Consider the following 10,278-nt stretch of genomic DNA (forward strand, 5'->3'; position numbering starts at 1 on the left):
GAAGGATTTCTGGACTCACGGAGGAGTAGCCCACTAATCCCTTCTAGCATTCTAGATAAAGCAATCTGGCTTCATTGGCCTCACCTGCCAGCTCTTACTCATGCCATATCCCGATGACTTCATAGCTAAGCGAATCTTGATTCCAGCCCTTGAGCGAAGGATCTTGCCATATCACTGCCAAGTTTTGTCTATGCCCCTACCTCTAAAGTGGTTGCCATCTGCTCAAAGATCAGGCATCAATTGTGAAAATCAGGATGAACATAATGCTGGCCATTACCTGACTCATACTGGACAAATTTAGAGATAATAGCTTAATCCAACCACCTATAAGGAAGAAAAATGAGATCTCTTAGGATTGGTGAGAGCAAATTAAGTAAAACTTTGGGATTTAGGCAGTCACATCAGCCTCTTTTATGAAATTTCATTGCTCCTTATGGAGACTATACCTTGCATGTTATTTTGACATCGGTTTTCAGCTGAAAGGAGTAATGATTGGGCAAGCTCCAGACTCTCAGCATACTAAGTGGCATGTGATAAAATGGCATTAGAGCAGCAGCACTTGGTATTCCAATTTGCAGTTAGGACTAGGGTAGTGGATTGGTTGTTGAGGTCATTCAGCCTTAAATCCAGTCCGGGCATGCTTTCGGACCAACACTATGACTTTGGCATTGCCATCATTATCACATGGCTGTGCCAGAATTGTCGTCAAGGAAGGACAGATGAGTTTAAATCATCCAGACTTTCTCATTGTCTCATTCTTCTGGGACAAGGGAAAGAAAACACTATGAAGAGGAATTTCAAGGGCAGTTGGCCCTTTCAGGACAGCACTAATGAAAAAGTATTAAATCTTAGTAAATGGGGATCCCCAGACATTGAATCAGGTCCTACTCTTTCCTCTGAAAGAAGGAGGTAAAATTATTTGCCCAAACTAGACCCAACATGTCTGCTCATCTCCTACAGCCATTCATTATCATGATCATCTCCATACCCTTTAAAGGGCTATAGACATTTCCATTAAATGTTTATCATAGACAAAAGCCAGATCCTTAAAATCCCCAGAGATATTCAAGGGGGCTTGGCACTACAGACCCTCACCTATTTCAACTCCAGCACCCCACAAAAATTGGACCTGAGCTCGAATGGCTTGCATGTGGTACATTTCCATCATTCCCCCTGCAACACCCACAACCAGTGTTGCTACTCAGTACAGCACATCTGCTCTCAGAGCCTTTCTCCAGACAGCACTTCATCGTTTGCCCCTGTCCTAAGGTCCCAAAACAAAATAAAGGTCTGAGTGAGCAATTAACTCAACGTACTGTTCCCTGTTTGAGCGATGGCTCTCTAGGCTACTTTGGGAGTTCCCCTGATTCTACTAAGACCAGTGGCTATAAGAATTGATGCAATTTCTAAATGGAACCAAACAAAGGTTCCAAAAGTGGTGTAGGCACTTGTCAGTATCAATGTCATATGCACCAAGCAGGATTTGACTAGTCGCCATCTCAGAGTCAAGTACGACTTTATTATCCCTGTTGAGGGTCACAGAAGCAGGGTAGTGAGTGTGGAGGCCTTGCACTTCATGCTGGTTGGGTGAAGTGTGCTAAGAAACCAGGTAAAGAAAAAAAGATACTTACCCATGGGTGAGGGCCAGGGCACTCTGACTCCCACTGGCTCCAACAATGCACTCTTCTTCACCTCTAATATTCAACTCACTAGGGCTTCTGTCTCTGCTTTCAAAATGGCTCTCAAATTCATCCCTCTCCTGTATACTGCCTGATAAGCTTCTTAAGAGACTATATGAACCTTTTGTTTGGCTGCTCCTAGCTCCAGTTTATATCACACTCTGCTGCCAGTCCATCCTCCTGAAGCGTGCTCGAAACCACTGACATGTGTCACCTTTCAATCTGCATGCACACTCTCATCTGGCATATAAGGTCTCAGACTTCTGGCCTTAACCTCTCAACTCTATTTTCTGCTCTCACCCAAGTTCTTGTCCAAAGTCATGTACTTCCCTGTACACAGTGCGTCCTTGGGACTCTCCCTCTCTTATTCCCTTTCCTGGAAAGTGCTCCCCTCTTTCTTCCTTTTGGATTTCCAAATACTATGCTTAGCTCCAGTCAAACTCTGACTTACCATGCAATATTTCCTGATCCTCTGCCTTGAACTGCTCATACTTTCTTCTGTGCTCTTTTAGCAACCAGACTACATTTGTCATCTAGTGTTGATTACACTCTCCTTTATTTTAATGTTCACTAGCTTGTGAACTCAGAGAATGTAAACTTGTTATCTGGTGTCACTTTGCACATATAAGATCCTGAGGCATGATGCAAATAACAATAAGTATGAAATGATTCAACCTGCTGTTCTGGCTCTTTTACATTTTGCCACCTGGGTGTTTATTTACAGAGATCTTATGCTGTGATGGTTAAGGGTTCAGCCTTTGGGCCCTGGCCAGTATGGCTCAGTTTGTTGGACATTGTCCCATGTACCAAGGGTTTGCTGGTTCAATTCCAGTCAGGTCAGATGCACAGGTTGTGGCCTGATCCCCAGGACTGGGCATGCAGGAGGCAGCCAATCATTGATGTTCCACTCTCACATCAATGTTTCTCTCTCTCTCCCTCTCCATTCCTCTCTAAAAGTCAATTAAATAATATTTTTTTAAAAATATAGAGTTCAGACTTTGGAATCCAAACTATCTGGATTTGAATCTTGGCTCTATCCCCTAACATCTGAGTGATCTAGGGCAAGTTACTTCATAGGGATTGTTAATAGGGACCTCACACAGTCACCACAAGAATTAAATGAGTTGATATGAATAAAGCATTTAGAACAGTGCCTGGTACACAGTAGACATTCAAAAAAAAAGTAACAAGTTCATTTAGCTGCTCTTCAAGTCTGTGATCCTTAAAGAACAAAGGACTGGGTAGCATGTTGTGCAGAGGTTTTATTTACAACTAGAGGCCTGGTGTATGAAATTCGTGCATGGGTGGGGGTGTCCCCCGCAGCCCGGCCTGCACCCTCTCCAATCTGGGACCCCTTGGGGGATGTCCAACTGCCAGTTTAGGCCCACAGGGATCAAGCCTAAACCGGCAGTCGGACATCCCTCTCACAATCTGGGACTGCTGGCTCCTAACTGTTCACCTGCCTGCCTGCCTGATTGCCCCTAACGGCTTCTGCCTGCCTGCCTGATCGCCCCCAACTGCCCTCCCCTGCCAGCCTGATCGCCCCCAACTAACCTCTCCTGCTAGCCTGTTCACCCCCAACTGTCCTACCCTGCCAACCATCTTGCAGCAGCCATCTTGTGGTGGCCATTTTGTGAGGGCCATCTTGTGGCAGCCATCTTGTGATGACGTCGCACGTGATGCCACCTAGGCTTTAATTATATAGGATGAGCCAGGAAGAGAAAGGCTCTGGAGCAGAAGTAGCCTAGCAGATTCTGCAATCCAGGAAGACATGATGAGGAGTCCGCTAAGACAGAAAGGAGCAGGCAGGTCTAGAATCCCAGATGGACAGGAATCAGAAACCAGGAGATCAGATTCTGTGAGAGCAGTGCCATGAACAGCATGGAAAATGCCTAGTCCCAGAGTAGATGCGGCTTGCCATCTCTCCACCTGTAGCACTCCAATTTATTTCTACAGAAAGACATTAATATTTAAGGTTGAAACTGGGAGACAACTGGAGAGAAGAGACACCAGAGGACTGTACGCAGAGGCACAGAATGGATATGATGGTCCGCAGAAGGATTAAGCTGTCTACACAAATACAAACGGTGTCATTCAGTTGCCCAAAGTTACTGCTGGGCAAGAGGGCCTTAGAGCTGTCCCATTTGACATTGAAAATGTGATTCTGGGAACCACCAATAATAATGAAGGCAGAAATGTCAAACTTTGCAAAACTACTAGCTTGAATAACAGAGCAGTAGTTGTTGATTGGTTACTTGATTGATAATGGGGTTCTCTTTACTTTGGATGCTCATTCTTCTATCTTGGATGAAAAGTATGAGTGCTTTAGACATCTTGATGACTGGGTTTTAGCACAGCTGTTCTCATCTCAGTTTAGTTGTAATTGATAAAAATAGTTGGATTCACCTCTCAGGCTATTGAAAATAGTAAATATTTACTGGGTTTATTTTGGAATATTTTAGTAATAAAATACTTAAATGTCATGGACAAAACCATAACGCAGTCATTTTTATTAGTGGCATCCATTAATTAAAATATTGCATAACAATAGAAACTAGATTGGCCTTAAAACTACAAGTATATTAAGGTCTATACCCTTCCACTGTACTTATTTTAAAGTTGGTGATTAGAACAAAGAGTTAATGTAATAATATTGGATTAAGTCTCTATCTTTTAAGGATCTAAAACCATGTAAAATTTAGAATAAAACAACAGGAACAGACCTATAGAATCCAGAACTCTATAACATACATTCACCATGTGCTGTTCACAGGGGTATGTTAAATATGTCCTTCATATTCAGGTATTTTGTAAACAGTGTTGACTTTTATCTTATGTTCAATAGTCTTTAAATCCCAACAGCATTATAATTTTTGCATTTTTTAAAATGCCTGAGCAAGTGTCTGCAATAATCATATTATCTAAAGAATTTTATAGGTAAAACTACTTATGGAAGTAGTATACATAGTGGCGTGAGCAATTTCACATGTATGTAACATGCACCTGTGCATATCCAGCCTAAGTGATGTGTTTATGCCAGTTGCAGGATAGCATTTGCAGTCCAGTTTAATGTCAATTTGATAAATGGCATTTTAGTTGACCAAGCAAACATAGTGCAAATATTTGACTTAATTTTTTTTGAAAATGTAAATTTGTGTAAAATATTTGAAGGAATTATTTAAGGTAGAAAAATGATGTTCTCAACTTGCTATACAAGAAAAAGATTTTTTTTTTCAGTGTGAACTTTTTTTCTTCATTCTTCCCAATATAAAAGTGTTTCAAAATATAAGTTTGATTTTTTGTAAGATAATTTATTTGGAGTTCCAATTCTCTGTTAAACAATCATGACCTTTTTCTCTTACCTTTTTATATATAAGTAAGTAATCCTTCATTTGGTTAGTGAGTATTAAGATGTGCACAGCCATTGTGGATCAGTGGTTGAACATGGGGTTATAAACCAGGAGGCCACAGTTCAATTCCAGGTCACAACACATGCCCAAGTTGTGGGCTCAATGCCCAGTAGGGGGCGTGCAGGAGGCAGCTAATCAATGATTCTCATCATTGATATTTCTCTTTCCCTCTCCCTTCCTCTTGGAAATCAACAAAAATATTTTTAAAAATTAGAAAGATGTGCTAGAATGTAGATGCCTTGTCCAACTCTCTGAAACAAAATGAAAAACTTATTTTTTTTAAAAAAAAAAAGAAAGCTGTTTGATACATAAACCTCCCAGATCCCAGCCCTTTCCTGTCCCTCTGGCCTCCATCCACTTGCTGAGTCTTTTTTTCTCTTTCCCTCTGTCTGCTTTCAAGTTATGACCTCACCTATCCATGTTATATAGTGTTAGCAACTAACTATGTCCGTAGTGAAGGAGTATTAGAGTGATCCAGTCTTAGGCATTAATAGCCTGAGACAGAAAAATGTGTCACATAATGTTGAAGAATAGAGCTAAGCACTTTGACAAGTACAAAAGTGGCATGAGTCAAGATACGGTCCAGCTCTCATTCTGGTTTGAGAGAAAGTGCTAATGCACTTGCAATAGTATTACTAATACATGATAATGTGTTTAGAAGCAATTTATGTGTACTGAGCTATAAGTGCTTCAAGGATTCAAAATAAAAGTGGCCCAGTAATGACTGCAGTGATCAAGGAAGGTTGCTTTGAATGAGTTGAGTGGCTCCTAAGGATGGATATGACTTGGCTAAGCAGAGGGAACAGAGGTGATCACATGCAAAGAGAAATAAATGAACACAGTACATTTATGTGAAGACAAGGTTGCCTGGAGTGAGCACTACAGGTTTTAAGGCCAGACCGCTCTATGCTGAGGAGAGCTCTGAATAGCAAAGAGAATAATTGAAGCACATACAGTGGAGAATAAGGAACCACTGTGTGAGATCTTGATTATTTGTTTTCTCATATTAAAAAATGAGAAATTTGAGTCCTAACCGGTTTGGCTCAGTGAATAGAGTGTCAGCCTGTGGATTGAAGGGTCCCAGGATCGATTCCCGTCAAGGGCATGTACCTTCGTTGCGGGCACATCCCCAGTGGGAGTGTGCAGGAGGCAGCTGATCGATGTTTCTCTCTCATCGATGTTTCTAACTATCTATCCCTCTCCCCTCCTCTCTGTCTGTAAAAAAAATCAATAAAATATATTTTAAAAAAATAAAAAAAATGAGAAATTTGAAAAGCATAAGAAGAGTCTCACCCACTAGAATTTCAGGAAATTTGAACTTCTTTGAACAAACCAATCTCCTTGGCTAATTACATTAGCACTTTATATTCACAGACAGCTTCACCTTTAGGGCTTCACCCACTTACGTTTGTAGCAAAGGGACATAAAAAGTGAAAGGAGTTTTAGGGATAAAATAGGCAGGTTTAGGGAGTTTTAGGAATAAAGACAGTCCATGGGGAAGGAGTGCATAGATGAGGGCTTGGAACTGCCAGAAGGCATACATTCATAGAGGGGAGGAGGGGGTGCCGCAAGAAAAGAAGAGAGGATGACATCCATTCACAGAAGATAGGAAAAGCCACAGGGTATGGGGAGAAAGAGGAAAACAGATTTTCACAGAGGATGGAGAATTCTACCACTGAAAGGGGAGAGAAAGAGGAGGGCACCATGTGGTTTGGGGCTTTGAAGCTTCTATAGTGACCAATAAGAAGGGAGCATCAAGAGACAAAGAACTGCAGCCCTTATAAACCTTAGCAAAAAAGAGCTTGGTGGGTTACCCCCTAGGAACAGGGCCTCTCCCTACATGGGAGTCTGTATTTCCTTCCAATAAATTTCCACCATTTCATCTACCATCTTTTGTCCATGGCTTCATTCTTGGAATCCATCTGGACAAGAGCCTGGGAAAGAAATCACCTTTGCATCCTGCTCAGGAAAACAACCCCACTCAAAATCAGCAGGCTTTTCAAGATCAGGAAAACAGATCAAGGGGTTAGATCTACAACTTCCTTATTTCCAAGAATTGAGCTTCTACTGTTAGGTCAGACCTGTCCTGAGTACTCTCTTAACATTCAAAGGTTATTGTAATGTCTCTTACAACACTCTCACAACCTATTTTGTTTGTTTATCAGGTTTTTCTGTAAATTTATTATACTTACGTAAACCTTACTCTCTTGATTCTAGTTGTTGAGTTCATTCATTCCTAGTGTTGATAAACTCTGTCTTCCAAAACCACAGACCTGAAGGCCAGATGCTGGTCCTTGGTGAATTTTCCAGGCAAAGGCTCCCTTGGAAAGGGGTTAGATCTACAACTTCCTTATTTCCAAGAATTGAGTTTCTACTGCTAGGTCAGACCTGTCCTGAGTACTCTCTTAACATTCAAAGGTTATTGTAATGTCTCTTACAACACTCTCACAACCTATTTTGTTTGTTTATCAGGTTTTTCTGTAAATTTATTATACTTACGTAAACCTTACTCTCTTGATTCTAGTTGTTGAGTTCATTCATTCCTAGTGTTGATAAACTCTGTCTTCCAAAACCACAGACCTGAAGGCCAGATGCTGGTCCTTGGTGAATTTTCCAGGCAAAGGCTCCCTTGGAAAGTCTCTTGTCAGCTAAACACCTGGTATAGCGGAATAGGCTGTCCATAGCTACAGTTATCAAGACATTATCACAAGGCTTGGTTAAACAGGCTGTATGGTGATAATATGTGGGATGAGACTTCCTTAAACCAGTCTGGGAAGCAACCAAGTCTCAATAAAAGCCCAGACGTTACAGCTCTAATTCATCTAAAACCATTAAACTGATTATTGACTATCTCAGTTCAAATTAATTGGAATCATGACTTGACTAAGGGTTCCTAACCCATTGGTTTTTGTTACAAGATGGTAATAAATTTATAATGGTATTTACTCCAGTGGTAGGTAGTCTTCAGTATTATTGACACTCCAATCAAATACCCAGAAATCTCTCCTGATTCTTTTGTTTGTTTTGGGTGTTGTTGTTTTTTCAGTTACAGTTTACATTCAATATTATTCTGCATTATTTTCAGATGTATAGCATAGTACTTTGCAGAGTGGTCCCCCTAATATTTCAAGTACCCACTTGGCCCCATAGAGAGTTATTACAGTATTATTGATTATATTCTCTATGCTGTACTTTCATCCCTGTGACTATTCTGTAACTACCAATTTGTGCCTCTTAACCCCTTCACTTTTTCACCCAGCCCCCCAACATCCCTCTCTTCTCTCAACCCTCCGTCTACCTCACCAGATTCTTGATTTGTAAGTGATCTTCACCCTTCACCCTGCATTTTATATGCTTTCTCTACATCCTTAATGGAAAAAAAGAAAACCCACAAATGACTTTTTTGTCATTTATATAATTATTTAAACTCAAATTGCATTGTCTTTTCTGCTTCTCTTTTGTGCTCCGACTTTATCAGACAAAAAGTCTCCACTCCCCATAGGGCAGAAGCAAATTGATCATGTCCTCCGAGAATTAACATCTTACAGACAGGTTCTTAAGACTTATCCTTGAGTTGCTGAAGACTTGGAGTGTTCTGTGAAATCCTGACATAGCCAGTGGGACGTTTGGGTTAGACACTGTGCCTTTGCCTCTACTGCTGCTTAATCTAGGTTCAGTGATAGGTCTGGAATGGCTGAATTGGTATTCCAAAAGTATCACGAAACCAAATGCTGGCTTCAAGATGCTAAACACTGAGACATGGAAGCATGGAACAGAGTGTGGAATCTCAGAGGGAAGGTGGGGGAGGGAGGGTGGATGGGAGGTAACCAACCAAAGCCCTTGTATGCATATATGCATAACCCATGGACACAGACAATAGGGTGCTGAAGGCCTGGGGTGGGGTCAATGGGGGAAAAAGGAACATATGTAAAACTTTTAACAATAATTATTTTTTTTTAAATGATGCTAAACACAGGTATGCCTGCCTCTGTGAGCTAAGGTACAGCATATTTATTGGGAATGTTATTTTTCATTTTAAAATGGATCCAGCAGAGGTGTCTATTTTTCCTTGGCTGAGGTTGGAATGTAAGATCCAGAGGGGAGTTCTCTTGGAAGAGCCAGAGGCAAGATCCCATTGTCTCATATTTGGTGAGAGTCATGAACCCACCTTCCCACCTTCCACACCCCGCTTTGGAAAGAAGGGGAGAAAGATGGAGCTCCTCTCATAGGTTAAAAAAGAAAACGGTTTCAGCCACCGAGAGGATGAGAGCCAAGGCTTTATAAGGAGACGCAAAGGGCTGGGAGATGTCGGGGTCAGCGCTGGTACAGCTGAATGATGCCAGCCTTGTGCAGGTCTTCCCACAGCGTTGCCTCAAGATACAGATCATGGTTCAGATAAAATTTCAGTGGCATCTTTTCTCGGTCAAAATAGTGGTCAGAAAAGCTCTGGTAGTTTTTTGTGATAAATCCATAGGCACTGACCTGATCACAGGTATGCAGGGCTGTCAGCAGCATGAGGGCCCCAGTGCTAGGCATGTATACGCCTTTGGCATCTATGTGAATGTGGCTGGAATTCAAAAACCTCTCCTTCAGGTAGTGGATGAAGTTGGGATGCAGTAACTTAAATTTACCTGCAGGGGCATGTGGTCCAAAATAGGCCTCAGGCCTGTCCCCTTTGTCCCGACCCTCAGGGACAGGCACACCCAACAGGGCGGAGCGCAGCATCAGGTAGTCGCGGATGTTGGAAGGGATGAAGATGTAGCGCACGCCTGGTCCCCGCGGCACGGAGCGGAAGCCCAGGTGCCCGTAGTTGTAGAGGGAGTTCTTCATGGTGTTCACCGTGAAGCCGTAGAAGGAGGTCTTGGTGCCCACGTCCTTCTCGAAGCCTGTGATCACCGCACCATTGAGCCTGAAGACATAGTCGTGGGCGTCGATGCGCCGGCCCTGGCGGGAGCCCCTCAGGATGCCTCCGTTGGCCACCACCGCGCAGCGAAGGCACCGCGGCTCCTGGGACACGGGGAACAGCTGCGCGCTCTCCGAGCCATTCAGGAGGCGCAGCGTGGAGGCGATGGCCTCCTGGGGGAGGCCGAGCCAGCTGTAGGGTCCCCGGAGCTGGATCAGGGCGTCCCAGAGCTGCGGCGTGAGGAGGCCGCCCCACAGCAGCACGGGGGTGGACAGGTTGAAGAGCC

General features: G+C 42.7%; 1 protein-coding gene across 1 annotated transcript; it reads right to left on the bottom strand.

Moving 5' to 3' along the window:
- Positions 1 to 9,360: 9,360 nt before the first annotated feature.
- LOC102245384 (alpha-N-acetylgalactosaminide alpha-2,6-sialyltransferase 2) lies at positions 9,361 to 10,276 on the bottom strand (the record flags this gene model as incomplete). Its single annotated transcript, XM_005882424.2, has 1 exon — positions 9,361 to 10,276. A coding segment is annotated over one exon (873 nt), but the record flags the coding sequence as incomplete, so codon positions are not given.
- Positions 10,277 to 10,278: the final 2 nt, after the last annotated feature.

Source organism: Myotis brandtii, unplaced genomic scaffold (assembly GCF_000412655.1).
Source record: "Myotis brandtii unplaced genomic scaffold, ASM41265v1 scaffold714, whole genome shotgun sequence".
Lineage (NCBI taxonomy): Eukaryota > Metazoa > Chordata > Mammalia > Chiroptera > Vespertilionidae > Myotis > Myotis brandtii.